Here is a 16,592-nt window from a genome sequence, read left to right as displayed (position 1 = left end):
ATATAATAATTTTACAATAAAAAATCTTGATTTTGTTGAAAAGTTCTTTTTAAAAGAACTGTATCAAGGTTTTATTGTATAGATAATAGTTTATTTTTTACGTTACAGTTAAGTTATTTTGATGAAAAAATTTTAGAGTTTGTTATGCTAAACTTCTGATGGAGTCTGGATGCATCTTACTAGTCTGACATGTTCTTCATTAGAATTTTCCAAAAAGTTTTGTGTAGTTGAAAAAACAACAAACTTTTTAGAATCAATTTTATCAAACCAAATCAAATGACTTCCTTATAAGTTCGCTGGTTCATAAATTTTATAAATTAATTTATGAAATATTTATTCTATAAAATCATGAAAATAACATGTCAAAGGGCACGATCAGAATAAAAAAAAAAACTACTAAGTTTAACTCTCCGCTCTGAGCACCAAGAGAGCCTAGGTACTCTTTTAGCAAGCTCATTATATGGATTCGGCCAGGCCCACAATGGAGTGGCTGGGTAGTGAGGGACGGGACCCAACATATCCGCACGGACCACCCGATAGTTACGTGTAATTTGATTGTCGTAATGGCGAAAAGTATAGCGAAGAGAATGAGAATCTATTTAGAACTATTTATCGAAGAAGTTAAAAACGAAAATGTCTATACGACAAAAAATGTAAAGAATTTAAAAATGCATCATCTGGCAAGATGTATCTTTACTGAATGAATGCCATGAAAGTTTGATTTATCAAAGTTTCATGCCATTCGTTCCATATTGCTGCACTAAGATCCACTTTAGGATTTCAGTGCAGCAATTGCTCAGTTGCTAAAGTGAAATCGTTTAGTTATAAAATGTTTTTAAATAGGAAGCAAAGCAGAAATAGGAAGTGCAGAGGGATTACGGAACTGATCAACAGGCGGCGCATTTCCGCCTAACGTTCATTTGGATCAAGTTAAAACGTAAATATAATCGAAACGAAAAATCTGTTTGTTTCTGTTCTGTTTTCAGGTAATGTGGAGTCCAGCTTAACATCTAAATAAGAGCCAACTTTCCATAGAAAGTGTTCTCGAGAGGCATCCCTCTGGAAGATTGCCTATTTGTTGATTGTCTTATCCCTACAATGCTTATCAATTCCGATACTTACGTTTCAAAAATCAGAAAGAAAATGTCATATCATTTTAGTTTCCGCAGATACCAAAAGCTCAGCGCACCGAGATGAGGTTGAGGACAAAGTTTTAAACGTGTACGACGTGTACGTCGAAGCCGAACGTCCGACGTGTACGTCGGACGTTCGGCGCCGCTTTTCTGTAAGCCTAGAAGTTTAACAAATGGTGTTTGGAATCATGCTCGACATTCTAAAGGCCATTGCCAAACTTCTAGGCTTACAGAAAAGCGGCGCCGAACGTCCGACATACACGTTTTCGCGTTTAAAACTTCGGCCTCAACCTCGCTATTGTTTCTCTTCTGCACGTTGCCAACGACCGTTCTTGTTCTCATTGTGTAGCATAGGAGGAGAAACCACCTGTTCCAGGACTTTTGTCTAAAGAATTGAGATTGTGTATGTGGAGACAAATTGTAAATCTTGTAAGATATTTTTTTTCTCTCTCTCTATTCAATAAACATATTACGCTACAGAGTATGTTTACCTCAATGCCTTAAAATGCGCCCGCATATACTTCGTCACCGCGGTACGCCGTCTCGAGCAATTCCGACCGGTCGCCTCCGTTATTTCTGACTGTAGAGATATATACGTTAGATATCGGGGCCTTGAACAACTTCGCTTGTCTTTCAGAGGTGATATTGGACTGCTGTGCAAAGATACTGGATTTGTATCCCAGAGGTGTAGGTCAATTATTAGATACTGAAATATATATATTGCTTAATAACGCGTGCATTTTAATATTTAACAGGAACGAGCAGGGAGTCGATATTCTGAAATGTCGAACGTATGCACCAGCTCCAACTTAACTTGCACAATCTCATCTGTATGCTATAATTATCGCAACGCAAGCGGAAGATACTTTTCATCAGCCAACTATTTTGGAGTTTAATTGTTTAATAACCATTAGTTTTTCACTAAGATAATACTTAGATTAAGTGAAGCAGATATCGTGTTAAATTTTGGCCTTTTTTTGAGTGCATAAGCATTGGCAGTAGTCTATGACTGTTGGTAGTCCATAATAATAATGTAAAACAGTTTTCTGATATCACGATTACACACAAAATAATTTTGCAAAGCTATTTAGTCAATTTCTGCATTATCATACAAATTTCAAAAGAGCTGGCAAATCATCAGAGCAATTATTACCGTATTTTACGAACTATAAGACTCACCTGAATTTTGGAGGGAATTTTTCGAAGAAAAAAGTGCGTCTTATAATCCGTAAAATATGGTATATGGTTTATGGTGGCAAACAAACATTGTCTCTGATGATTGACTCAAACATCTGAAGTCATTATGTCCTCGCTATAAAGTTTCTCATCTCACCATATTTGAAATCATCACAGAACAGATATTCTAGTGCAATAGGGTATCTTCGTTCCAAAATCCAGCATGTTTCTGCTAGTGCCACTACAACTGATAGGAAAATTCATGGAGTGATTCTAGATGGCAAACTGGAGTGAGGGTGAATCTAGATGGCAAACTGGAGTGAGGGTGATTCTAGATGACAAACTGGAGTGAGGGTGATTCTAGATGACAAACTGGAGTGAGGGTGATTCTAGATGACAAACTGGAGTGAGGGTGATTCTAGATGACAAACTGGAGTGAGGGTGATTCTAGATGACAAACTGGAGTGAGGGTGATTCTAGATGACAAACTGGAGTGAGGGTGATTCTAGATGACAAACTGGAGTGAGGGTGATTCTAGATGACAAACTGGAGTGAGGGTGATTCTAGATGACAAACTGGAGTGAGGGTGATTCTAGATGACAAACTGGAGTGAGGGTGATTCTAGATGACAAACTGGAGTGAGGGTGATTCTAGATGACAAACTGGAGTGAGGGTGATTCTAGATGACAAACTGGAGTGAGGGTGATTCTAGATGACAAACTGGAGTGAGGGTGATTCTAGATGACAAACTGGAGTGAGGGTGATTCTAGATGACAAACTGGAGTGAGGGTGATTCTAGATGACAAACTGGAGTGAGGGTGATTCTAGATGACAAACTGGAGTGAGGGTGATTCTAGATGACAAACTGGAGTGAGGGTGATTCTAGATGACAAACTGGAGTGAGGGTGATTCTAGATGACAAACTGGAGTGAGGGTGATTCTAGATGACAAACTGGAGTGAGGGTGATTCTAGATGACAAACTGGAGTGAGGGTGATTCTAGATGACAAACTGGAGTGAGGGTGATTCTAGATGACAAACTGGAGTGAGGGTGATTCTAGATGACAAACTGGAGTGAGGGTGATTCTAGATGACAAACTGGAGTGAGGGTGATTCTAGATGACAAACTGGAGTGAGGGTGATTCTAGATGACAAACTGGAGTGAGGGTGATTCTAGATGACAAACTGGAGTGAGGGTGATTCTAGATGACAAACTGGAGTGAGGGTGATTCTAGATGACAAACTGGAGTGAGGGTGATTCTAGATGACAAACTGGAGTGAGGGTGATTCTAGATGACAAACTGGAGTGAGGGTGATTCTAGATGACAAACTGGAGTGAGGGTGATTCTAGATGACAAACTGGAGTGAGGGTGATTCTAGATGACAAACTGGAGTGAGGGTGATTCTAGATGACAAACTGGAGTGAGGGTGATTCTAGATGACAAACTGGAGTGAGGGTGATTCTAGATGACAAACTGGAGTGAGGGTGATTCTAGATGACAAACTGGAGTGAGGGTGATTCTAGATGACAAACTGGAGTGAGGGTGATTCTAGATGACAAACTGGAGTGAGGGTGATTCTAGATGACAAACTGGAGTGAGGGTGATTCTAGATGACAAACTGGAGTGAGGGTGATTCTAGAATCGAACTGGGTCGAAAAATCCCCAGGAATTTTTCGGGGGGTGGTCCGTTCGGATATGTCGGGCCCCGTCCCTCACCACCCGGTCGCCCCATTGTGGGCCTGGCTGAACCCATAATGGGCCTACTAAAAGAGGCCCTCTTAGTGCCCACAGGGCGGAAAGAGTTTAAAAAAAACAGATATCTTGGAGTAACCTTTTTGTCAAGGCCGTGCCTTGCTATGATGCAGAGAGGCGGCCACATCAGGCGGCACTGTTAAGGGGCGGCAAAAGAAGCATTTAAGGAATGGCATAAGCAGCATTTGAGGAGCGGCATTTCGAAGACTTGCATCATACTGAGAGAACCTACTGCACGGCCCTGCCTTCTCTACATTGAAGGTTTTAGCTCAAATAATAAATCATTACAGTGAAAATTTTGAAATGTAACTGAATTGTCACACATACAGGTAGAATATTGCAAACACATTAGAAGTATGAATATATTAGAAGAAATGTATTTGTGTTGGACTTATTTGCTCCATTAGAATACTCCAGAAGAATACTGTTACACATTTTATGGCTGACATGGTACTATATAACAGGTATGTAGATGATGTCTTTATATTATGGAGAAACAAAAATAAGATTCAACGGTTTTTGGATTCAATCCCTCAAATAATGAGGGACTGAATCTTAAAATAGAGCAAATAAATCAACACAAATACATTTCTTGGACATTGACATCATTGTGAGGCTCTGGATAGGTCCGAACCTCACTGAAATTCGTGTTAAAATCATTTCTTTTTAGGAAAAAATTATTTTTTTAGAAAAACAAATAAAAGTTAGAAATAGTTTTTCTTAATGAAAACGACGCGAACTTTTAAGCAATAGAACAATGGAGAAACGTAGATTGCCTATCTCCGAATGGGAATCGAATTAAACTTCGATTTTGACCTTTCCCGCGCCCCCGAAAGGTTTCGAATTGCCACCAGGTGACGAGGAGAGACCAATCGGAAAGTGGAATCGGAGGAAAACAGATAAAACCTGAGAATTCAAGGACGCGACGGCTTCTTCCGAAAGTTCCAAGTGACAGATCTATTGTTGTGTGTGTCTCGTGTCCATCTTCGTCTCCGTCCCCCGACCTCAGATCGACATCTTTCCATTAACGGAAGTCGACCGCATCGTCCTGGAGTCGCGGAGTCGTCGAGGGAACAGGCCATTCGCGACCCAGGGACACTACTTCAAAATGGGACTATATCGGAAAGGAGAGGAAGACCCAGAGACTGCTGCCGACCTAGAACTTCCAAGAGCGGCCGGATGGCCAAGCGGTCAAGGTGGCAGCCTACTGCTCTGGGGGACCCGGGATCGAATCCGAACGGGTCGAAAAATCCCCAGGAATTTTTCGGGGGGTGGTCCGTTCGGATATGTCGGGCCCCGTCCCTCACCACCCGGTCGCCCCATTGTGGGCCTGGCTGAACCCATAATGGGCCTACTAAAAGAGGCCCTCTTAGTGCCCACAGGGCGGAAAGAGTTAAAAAAAAAAACTTCCAAGATCGCGGAAATCTTGTAAGCTTCTTTCGTGTCAAATAAACAGTTTCTTGTAACCGTAGAGTCTGTCTCAGTGCCGATCGCCCACATACGACCCTTCGCGACCGCTCGACCCTCTTGACATAGTCAGCTCCCAGTCAGAAACTTCACATCATATTTAGCGAAGGATCTTTGAACACAAATGTATACATTAAACCAGGCTGCGGCTGTCCAACCCGCGGCTGCGGGCCGCAGCCTCGGGTTGGACAGCCCACTTTTTAAGCGGCCCACTGCATCCTACATTTTTAAGGTATATTTTCATTTATTTTGGTAAAGTATGTCGTAAAACTTATTCTCGTTTCATTGGATACACTTGTCATAATGTAGAAAACTTTTATCTAGAGCAGTGATTCTCAAAGTGGGAGTCGCAGAAAAATTGATGCCAGCAATTCTTTTTCAAATATGGATTCATGTTTAGAAATAGTAGAAATAAAAAATATATAAAATAATTTTAACTTAAATAAATTGCACATATAAATAATAAAAACAATACAAATATTTTAATACCAGCCTAAATATAACATTCAAAAATTTGTGCGCCATTGAGAAATCCCCCGAACTTCCACTCTCCGCCTAAACTACGATAGAACAACATTGTCATTTGGAAGAGTGTTCGCTAGCAGCACTGCGTCTGTAGGAGAGTCGGTTTAGAAATACAGTAGAGCGTCGTTATCCGAATACCGATCAACCGAAAGCGTTTGTCAGCAAATTCGAATTTCCGCTAGTGCTGTGGCACAGCAATATTTGGCTATGTCTTGGGCTACTCCGATATTATTTTTGTTAGGACACACTCTAAAACACGCATACTATGTGGCAGCTTCCAGCGACTGCGGGCGTGAACGCGCTTCCAAGCGGAGCGGACAAACCGGTTCAAGCAAATGTGCGCGTCCGGAGTAGCCGCGTTTAGCGTGTAGCGACAACCAGATGACTCTTCTACACGCGCTTCCAGGACGCAGCTACCAAGCAAGTTTGATCGCCGCTTCCACTGCTTGCGCTTCCAAAGAAGAAAATGGCTGATTTTGTAGATGAATGAAAACAGAATGACAAATAAATTGTGTATATATGTTGTATGTACTTTAATTAATAATCTTTTACGTAATTTAATAATTTCTGGTTTTGTAAATGTAACGTTTTAAAAATAAAACTTTTTTTTAACTTATTATTCTGTGAGGATTCTTTATATTTTTGTTGTGTATCTAGTTAGTGATAACAATTACCTATCAAATTTACCATTTTAATGTTCGCCATACTTTCCGTAGCGAGCATTCGACGAAGTCGTCTCGCCGCCATTTTGTAAACAACACGCATCCACTCTGGGCAGAAGTCGCTCGCGAGTTGGACGCGGGTACAAAGATTCTTTCCGCCCGCGGTCGCTGGACGCTGCCACGTAGGACGTAGCCTTAGCTGTCAGCACTGGCGCGACCATGAGAGGGTACTTAAGGACGCGCCAGTATTTGAACGAAGCTTGGCTAAAGTCTCCATATAAACCCGATCGATTGAAAGAAAGAAAGATTGAACGAGGCTTTTTCCCCATCGTGAGTGGTAAGTTTTGCTTATTTTTCTCAGGACTGTGTGTCGTGCTGAATCGGAACGTTTTTGAGACTAGATTAACTTCCGAAATATAATTTTTTTTGTTTGTATATTTTTCAATATACTTATTTTGTTTGTGCAAAATAAAGTAATAATTTTTAACAATACAATAACCATGATTATTATTTTAAAAAAAAATTCGTTAGGCTTAACATTGACGAAAATTCAAGGCGAAGCGACACGCAATGGACAAAAATTTCAACATTGGATAAATCAATTAAACAAAAGAAATTAACTCCTTCTGAATTTAAATTAACCCCCCTCTGGGATGTTTTTCTACACATACCCATTCTTGGGGTCCTTTTAAATTTTTAAGTGAAAAGAGGGGTCGCGGACCAAAAAGTTTGAGAAACACTGATCTAGATAACTGTTAGGCATGTAGGGTAGTACATATTGTTGTGAACAATTATTTTCGTGAGTGATAAACATCAAAACTGCTGAAAGAAATAAGTTGAGTGATTCCCATTTAACTAACATTCTTAGAATTAAGACTAGCAGATATTGACAATATTATAAAAGGAAGGCAATGTCAAAAATCGGATTGAATTTATTTTTATTTTGTGTGAGTATAATTTTTTTTAATGTCAATAATAATATATATTATTATAAAAAATACTGTATTTGTTATTAAGATTTCATATTTACATTTTGAACTTTTTAAAAGCAAATATTTATATAAAGTACCTTTGTGGCCCACTGGATATACCTAAATTTCTAATTTGGCCAATTAAGAAAAAAGGTTGGACAACCCTGCATTAAACCGACGCATGACCCTTTCTGCATTATCATACAAATTTCAAAAGAACTGGCAAATCATCAGAGCAATTGTTATGGTTTATCCCTGATGGTCGACCAACGAAAAAACATTGTCTCTGGTGATGGACTCAAGGGTATATCCCTTCTTGGTCAAATAACCCCTACATTTATAAACTTTCAGAATTTGGAGCATTAATAAGAAGAGCTTTCGTGTATTGCTCCAACATTTATGACAGGATAAAAGAGCTGGATAGAATTTAAAATGTAGCGGTATATTTAGGATATAAAACTACCGTAATTGAGAAATTGATAAAATGTTATACAGAGAAATAGAGAATGGTAACATGAAAGAGCAAAATAACTGTTACGTATAACAAGAACCTGACTAGTGTTATGAATGAAATTGCAGACTACAAAGATTCCCAGTTGGTTTTCAAGAGGGTGCCCACCCAGCTTTTTAAGAAATGATAAGGATAAAGTTTAAAAAGAAGAGCAGGCTGGAGTGTACAAAATCCCGTATAAAAATGAACAATTGAGTCTGGAGAAAGAATACATAGTTGTCACAAATAGAAACCTTAGTAAACGTCTTAAAGAACACAAGTATAACATTGAGAAAGGGCAGTATTGTACGACTTCGTCTAGAATGACGCAAAGCGAAGGACCAGTGATAGAATGAGAGGAAGCTAGCATTATAAAACCGGTACACTCACCGACATTAGCGATGAATTTGGAAAAAGTTGAAATTTATAGAAGTTACCTTTTGGGCAGATATATGAACTATAAAGATGCCACGTATTACTCACAGCGCAAAAGTATATAGTTGAAAAGAATTTATTGGAGAATATTACATATAGTCCATATAATCAACAGCAAATGTTAAGAATGTAATTTTATATATATATATTTTTTTTTCTGATTATATTTCAATTATTTTGTTAATTTGTGTATATGAAAATACTTTATTATTTTAAATTATATATGTATTACTATATTTGTTCTTTGAATTCAAATCGCTCATTATTCCAAAGATTTTTATATTAACTATAATAGAACACCTTGATTTTGCTGAGAAAAATATATTTTATTCACAAACGTTTTCAACCTGATTAACAGGTCATCCTCAGGTCTACAAAACGATAATGGAACATAAACGTTCCATGTATAGAATATAAATATTTAAATCAAAATTTAGAACAAGAATTTAAAAAATATACCATAGAAACGGAATAAAACATAAAATTAAAATATATAAGAGAATAAATAAAAATAAAGATAAAGTAAAAAAATTATAACTAATAGTTTTCCAATAACTAATTCTAGCATGAGTTTTCAGTGAACTTTTTAATCATGTATTTCCACGCCGACGACAGGCTCTCAGCATCCCTCGCATTCAAACATCCTTCCCGTAGTCTACTCTTATATATTTCAATCTTCTCTGCTGTCATTGATAAAGTGGGGGAAGATACTGGTTTTATAATCGTTGCCTCGTCCCATTTTACTACCGAACCTTGGACTTGCGACATTTGTGATAAAACTGTGGTATTGGATCCTTTTTTTACGTTATACCGATGTTCCTTTAGCCTTACTCCTAAGCTCCTGTTGGTGACGCCGATGTAGTTTTTCTTAACATCCAGCTGGATGTTTTCATAAGGAACTTTATAGACACCTGGTTTTTCTTCTGCGTTTATTCTATCTTTATCATTTCTCAATATCTTATATAAACTTGGGGCCCTTTTTAAAATCATTCTTGCTTGTTTCTTACTAGCCACTTCTTTCATAATACTATTCAAATTACTGTTATACGTAAACTTCAAGCGTCTATTGTGAGCTGTATTTAATCCTTGTTTCTCATTCTTCTTTTCATACTTTTTGAGTAATCCAACTATGGTGCTTTTCCTGTAGCCTAGGGCCTGAGCTATTTGCAATATCCTTTCAATTTCTTTATTTCTGTCACCAATTCTATCACAATACAAATAGGCTCTTCTTATCAACGCTTGAAATGCAGCCATTTTATATCGATATGGATCCATGGACTGCGCTGGTATATATAGTGGGGTGTGAGTAGGCTTAATATATACGCTGGTGGACAAATGATCCCCCATGAACTTGATATTAATGTCTAAGAAGTGCACACTCATGGAACTTTTTTGCTCTAACTTTAATCTAAGCCCATCCTTGTTATTATTGATTTTATTCAAAAAATCATGTATCTTGCTATTGTTTCTCCATAATATAAAAATGTCATCCACATATCTGATGAAATGTATGATATCTTCCTTAAAAGTTTGTAGAGCTTCCCTTTCCAATCTTCTAACTACCAATTCGCAAAGAATTCCAGAGAGGGGACTTCCCATCGGAACCCCTCTTTTTTGTCTGTAGATTCGACCACAAAACGTAAAACAAGATTGATAACATACCAGGCTAGCTAGTTCTTCTAGGTCTTGGGTGTGACTACGCAACTGAGGGTTGTTGTTGCACATGAAATCCAACAATGCCTCCACACATGACTCAATTCTTATTGAAGGATACATACTCTCATAATCTAAAATGGTCGCCACTTCTTCTTCCATTAAAGAAATATTTTGTATTTCCTTTACTACGACAAGAGGATCTTTTGCTACCAGTTTATCTTCTTCCATCTGTGTGGATAAGTATTCATGTAGCCTTTTTTCTAAGGTAAAGGTGGGCCCCCTACATTTCTCTACTACTGGTCTTAATTCATTTCCAGCCTTGTGCGTCTTAGCAAACGCAAACAATCTTGGAGCTCCTGTATTTGGGTTGTGACAGTTCTTCAGAAAAGGCAAAACGGCCGCGAGACTTGAGCGTTCTAACTTCTTGACCCTTCTGCCCAGAGATCCAATTATTTTGTCGTCAACTATTTCACATTCTGTCTTCCTGATGTAAGCATGTAATTCCTTGTCATATGTGTGTCTCTTCATGACAACCAAATGTTTAGTTTTGTCCGCTTTGGTCAAAACTAGATCATTCGTTCTTAACCACTCCTTCGTGAGCCATATGTCTCTATTGCTAATGCTAGTTGCTTTTTTCTTTAGGCGGTTACTTATGACAGTCTTCCATCTAAAGAATTCTTTATCTAAAGGATCCATGCCAACAATCCCTCTCTCCATCTCCTGTATGGACGTTTCCCAACTATTCCCCACGTCTGGGACAAAGTTAGGGCCTTTTTCAAGTACCTCTTTGATTTTCTTTGGTATTTCTATCTGGTCCCATACTTGGAAGGTGTTAGGGTTCCCTTTATTTAATCTTTTCACTTGTTTACCAATAATCCATTTCAATTTTTTCACATAATGTTTAGTGGAATTCTTCCTGACTGCTTCTGCCAAACACCTTCCAAGTATGGGACCAGATAGAAATACCAAAGAAAATCAAAGAGGTACTTGAAAAAGGCCCTAACTTTGTCCCAGACGTGGGGAATAGTTGGGAAACGTCCATACAGGAGATGGAGAGAGGGATTGTTGGCATGGATCCTTTAGATAAAGAATTCTTTAGATGGAAGACTGTCATAAGTAACCGCCTAAAGAAAAAAGCAACTAGCATTAGCAATAGAGACATATGGCTCACGAAGGAGTGGTTAAGAACGAATGATCTAGTTTTGACCAAAGCGGACAAAACTAAACATTTGGTTGTCATGAAGAGACACACATATGACAAGGAATTACATGCTTACATCAGGAAGACAGAATGTGAAATAGTTGACGACAAAATAATTGGATCTCTGGGCAGAAGGGTCAAGAAGTTAGAACGCTCAAGTCTCGCGGCCGTTTTGCCTTTTCTGAAGAACTGTCACAACCCAAATACAGGAGCTCCAAGATTGTTTGCGTTTGCTAAGACGCACAAGGCTGGAAATGAATTAAGACCAGTAGTAGAGAAATGTAGGGGGCCCACCTTTACCTTAGAAAAAAGGCTACATGAATACTTATCCACACAGATGGAAGAAGATAAACTGGTAGCAAAAGATCCTCTTGTCGTAGTAAAGGAAATACAAAATATTTCTTTAATGGAAGAAGAAGTGGCGACCATTTTAGATTATGAGAGTATGTATCCTTCAATAAGAATTGAGTCATGTGTGGAGGCATTGTTGGATTTCATGTGCAACAACAACCCTCAGTTGCGTAGTCACACCCAAGACCTAGAAGAACTAGCTAGCCTGGTATGTTATCAATCTTGTTTTACGTTTTGTGGTCGAATCTACAGACAAAAAAGAGGGGTTCCGATGGGAAGTCCCCTCTCTGGAATTCTTTGCGAATTGGTAGTTAGAAGATTGGAAAGGGAAGCTCTACAAACTTTTAAGGAAGATATCATACATTTCATCAGATATGTGGATGACATTTTTATATTATGGAGAAACAATAGCAAGATACATGATTTTTTGAATAAAATCAATAATAACAAGGATGGGCTTAGATTAAAGTTAGAGCAAAAAAGTTCCATGAGTGTGCACTTCTTAGACATTAATATCAAGTTCATGGGGGATCATTTGTCCACCAGCGTATATATTAAGCCTACTCACACCCCACTATATATACCAGCGCAGTCCATGGATCCATATCGATATAAAATGGCTGCATTTCAAGCGTTGATAAGAAGAGCCTATTTGTATTGTGATAGAATTGGTGACAGAAATAAAGAAATTGAAAGGATATTGCAAATAGCTCAGGCCCTAGGCTACAGGAAAAGCACCATAGTTGGATTACTCAAAAAGTATGAAAAGAAGAATGAGAAACAAGGATTAAATACAGCTCACAATAGACGCTTGAAGTTTACGTATAACAGTAATTTGAATAGTATTATGAAAGAAGTGGCTAGTAAGAAACAAGCAAGAATGATTTTAAAAAGGGCCCCAAGTTTATATAAGATATTGAGAAATGATAAAGATAGAATAAACGCAGAAGAAAAACCAGGTGTCTATAAAGTTCCTTATGAAAACATCCAGCTGGATGTTAAGAAAGACTACATCGGCGTCACCAACAGGAGCTTAGGGGTAAGGCTAAAGGAACATCGGTATAACGTAAAAAAAGGATCCAATACCACAGTTTTATCACAAATGTCGCAAGTCCAAGGTTCGGTAGTAAAATGGGACGAGGCAACGATTATAAAACCAGTATCTTCCCCCACTTTATCAATGACAGCAGAGAAGATTGAAATATATAAGAGTAGACTACGGGAAGGATGTTTGAATGCGAGGGATGCTGAGAGCCTGTCGTCGGCGTGGAAATACATGATTAAAAAGTTCACTGAAAACTCATGCTAGAATTAGTTATTGGAAAACTATTAGTTATAATTTTTTTACTTTATCTTTATTTTTATTTATTCTCTTATATATTTTAATTTTATGTTTTATTCCGTTTCTATGGTATATTTTTTAAATTCTTGTTCTAAATTTTGAATTAAATATTTATATTCTATACATGGAACGTTTATGTTCCATTATCGTTTTGTAGACCTGAGGATGACCTGTTAATCAGGTTGAAAACGTTTGTGATTAAAATATATGTTTCTCAGCAAAATCAAGGTGTTCTATTATGGTTGTTTAATTGCTGAGCTCTTTTAATGATTTTTATATTTTAAATGTGGTCTAAACTGTTATATTCGAAAAGTGCAGTTATCAATGTTCCATAGATTTTAAAAAACCTGAATATAGCCTATAGAACAGGTTGAAAACGTTTGTTAAAGTTAATAAATAATTGCCAGAGAGATAAGGTGTTGTGGAAATTAAAATAGATGCTTTTTTAAAAGAATAATTATTCTTCTCTTCTAAAAGTCAATTGTTTCAGAATGACAGTAAATTATTTAAAAATTTATCAAAAAGAATAAACTTTATTTTATTTTTCTTAATTAAAATGAAGTAGATAATGAAAATTATGATAAATAATAGAATTATTATTAAAAATAACTCGCTGCATTATTCTTTAAGTTAAGTTAAATTTAGGACATTTATATTAATTCAATACGAGCTTACACTCGCTGAATCAAGATTTCTATTTAATGTAGTGATGAATGTGAATTATGAGTAATAAAATGAGAATGAATTGTAACAAAGCTGATAATAAATTGAATTATATTTTCTCGTTCAAAGTTGAGATAAATTGCTTTCATTATATTGAATTTTTGAAAGCTTCCTTGTTAAAATTTTAGATGATTTATTAAAACGTTGATAAATATTTTGTTAAAATTTATCACTTATTTTTTTAATTTATACATTTAAAAATTTTTTCTTCATTCCGGAACTTACGAATTGGAAGATATAAAAGTTTAAATGAATGTTTCACAAATTAATAAAATAAAAATAAATTTTGTTTGATTTATGAAAATGTTTCCCAGCTAAAAAATAAAATGTTTAACGAATATAATGTTTATACATATAAATAATAAAAAATTTAGATATATTACGAAATCCGCTCAAATTAACAATTCCAGTACAAAGAATAAAATACATTTTGTAGAATGCTTACAAATAAAAATTCATAAGAATTTCATTCTAAAAAGTCTATAATGCATCCTAAATTTATTTTATACCCGTAATTTTAGTTTTAGAAAATTTTTCTATCTTGAATTTGTTCAGAAGTGAATTGAAGCTAGATGATGACATGTCGTCTGAATAATGCACGACACTTTGTGTTATAAAATAAATAAATAAATCCAGATTTTAGATTTTTCTCTTTGCTTGAAATTTTAGTTTAATTTTGTCTGACATTAAACAAATTTATGTCTAATAATATGTAATGTGCGGATACTTTATGCTTAATAAACATATAAGCTGATTTTTGTTTTTGTAAGAACGAAACTAGTATTGCACACGACTGATTTCGTTAAAAAAAATATCTGTAATAAGCCTAAAAACAATTACACATTACTATTTGATTGAATTTTGTTCATAATTTAATAAATAATGTATCAAGAGAGACATCACATTAAGTACTGAAATTTAAAAGAAGCCTTGTAGACAGAAGATTAAAACAGAATTTACAACAGAAATTTATTATATACATTTCTAATGTTTCGAATTAATTAGTAAAAATAGGAATAGAAGAAACCTTTCTGAGACAAGAAAGCAAAATCGACTTATTATTCAATTAACAATAGAAAAACTAGATCTGTTCTCTCTAATGCCAAAAACGGCTTGTGTTTATGGATTTAGCTGTATATTTTTAGCAATAAAATATCTTCTGTTATTAGGCATTTTGTCAACAATTATATACGAGTGAAAATGAGAAATGACAACGTTTTGACTCGAACAACTCTACAAGTACGGTTTTCATCTCATTATCAGCGAACTGCTTTCCATCCAAAAAGTGTTGCATGGAGCAGAAGTGGTGGTAGTCGGATGATACAATGTCTCGGGTATACTGGGGTTTAGGGAGAACATTCCAGCCGAGATCAAGCAACTTCTGCCGGGTCAACCTTAACACACGCGATCTTGTATTGTCATGAAGAAAGCGCACAATGTTCATTTGTGGACGAACTATAGTGAACTGGTCACACCAAGTGTCTTGTTCATTTCTCGCGTGGTCAGACGTGTTAAGTCAACGATTAGCCATACTCGAGAAGGCCTTCTCGAGTCTAGCTAATCGTTGACTTTACATTACTCAGTTTTAAAGCTGGGTAGACTTGTAGACTTGGAAACGACATTCTTGTCAAAAGGTTGCACCATACGGTGATAAGATTCAGCTGCTTTTATACTAAATTGATAATCGGAAAGCGCACATGTGTCAATTTGACAGCGTTGACAATATTTGAAAGATTAGTTCGCCATACAGAATATCTTTTCACTTATGATTGTGCACTAAAGGCATTTACAATATTTATTTAAATTAATGTTTTCTTTTACAATATATTTATTAAAGTATCGGCAAAATTTTCAATAGCAACAGTAAAATATAAACTTTTAAAAACAAGTATATAAATTTCAGAATACTAGTACGAACCTTTTTCATTTGTAAAATTTTGTTATTTTCACTTTTAAGAGCGAAAATATCACGATGTTAATGTCATTGATATCAAATTATTATTATTACGAAAGTTAAAATGTCAATCCTAATGCTTGTGTTTAATTTATAATTATTAAAATTTAGAATTCGCGTGGTAAATAAATAAAATAATTTTTCACATATAGAAATAACAAAGATCTTATAGTTATAAAGAAGAAGTATGATAATAGTTTTTGCCAATACTTTTCAGTATTAAAAAATTCATATATTATATAGATTTCACAGCTCAATTGTAAAAGTTTCATCCAACTTGGCTTTTACCTAATGTATGAAATATTAATTTAAAAAATTTAACAGAACAACTCTCTTTGTAACAAATCTAAAAAAAGTCAGTATGTTTATCTCATTTGAAATATGTAAAATTGTGAATGTCAAAATGCTTACGAAATAACTTGTGTATTGGCAAGTATCTGGAAAAAATAAAATAAAAAATACACAGGAATCTGGAAGAGAATCAAGTAAACAACACTGAAACTAAAATGGAATAAAGTTGTATAAATGATCTGCAGAACATCAAATAGTCGAATGGAATATTACAGCCGTTTTTAAACATCTAAAATTCAGTATACTTTATATTCACTTGTGAACATTATTTAATGTATTTTTATTTGAATTAGAGACATTTTTGAAAAATTGTTTTAAAATTGATTTTAATTTTTCAAACATTTGTTTGATAAACTGATATAATTTATATCAGTTATATGACAATTCATGAACATTAAAGTT

The 16,592-nt window shown here is 35.8% G+C and overlaps 2 protein-coding genes across 2 annotated transcripts; one reads left to right on the top strand and one right to left on the bottom strand.

Annotated features, from left to right (window-relative positions):
- Window positions 1-9,173: 9,173 nt before the first annotated feature.
- On the bottom strand, window positions 9,174-10,985 carry LOC136975199 (uncharacterized). The gene has a single exon (XM_067270234.1). The coding sequence runs from the start codon at window positions 10,983-10,985 to the stop codon at window positions 9,174-9,176; it is 1,812 nt and encodes a 603-aa protein (XP_067126335.1).
- Window positions 10,986-11,317: 332 nt separating this feature from the next.
- Window positions 11,318-13,129, top strand: LOC136975198 (uncharacterized). The gene has a single exon (XM_067270233.1). It carries the CDS (start codon window positions 11,318-11,320, stop codon window positions 13,127-13,129), a length of 1,812 nt encoding a protein of 603 aa, XP_067126334.1.
- The last annotated feature ends 3,463 nt before the right edge of the window (window positions 13,130-16,592 follow it).

Source organism: Centruroides vittatus, unplaced genomic scaffold, assembly GCF_030686945.1.
Source record: "Centruroides vittatus isolate TY-2023 unplaced genomic scaffold, ASM3068694v2 contig_364, whole genome shotgun sequence".
NCBI classification, from domain to species: Eukaryota; Metazoa; Arthropoda; class Arachnida; order Scorpiones; family Buthidae; genus Centruroides; species Centruroides vittatus.
The sequence above is the reverse complement of the archived record's forward strand: the minus strand, read 5'-3'. Positions and strand labels throughout refer to the sequence as shown.

Bases quoted from the DNA above. Each gene is read 5' to 3' on its own strand.
- LOC136975198 (XM_067270233.1), top strand. From the start codon at position 11,318: ATGGAGAGAGGGATTGTTGGCATGGATCCTTTAGATAAAGAATTCTTT.
- LOC136975199 (XM_067270234.1), bottom strand. From the start codon at position 10,985: ATGGAGAGAGGGATTGTTGGCATGGATCCTTTAGATAAAGAATTCTTT.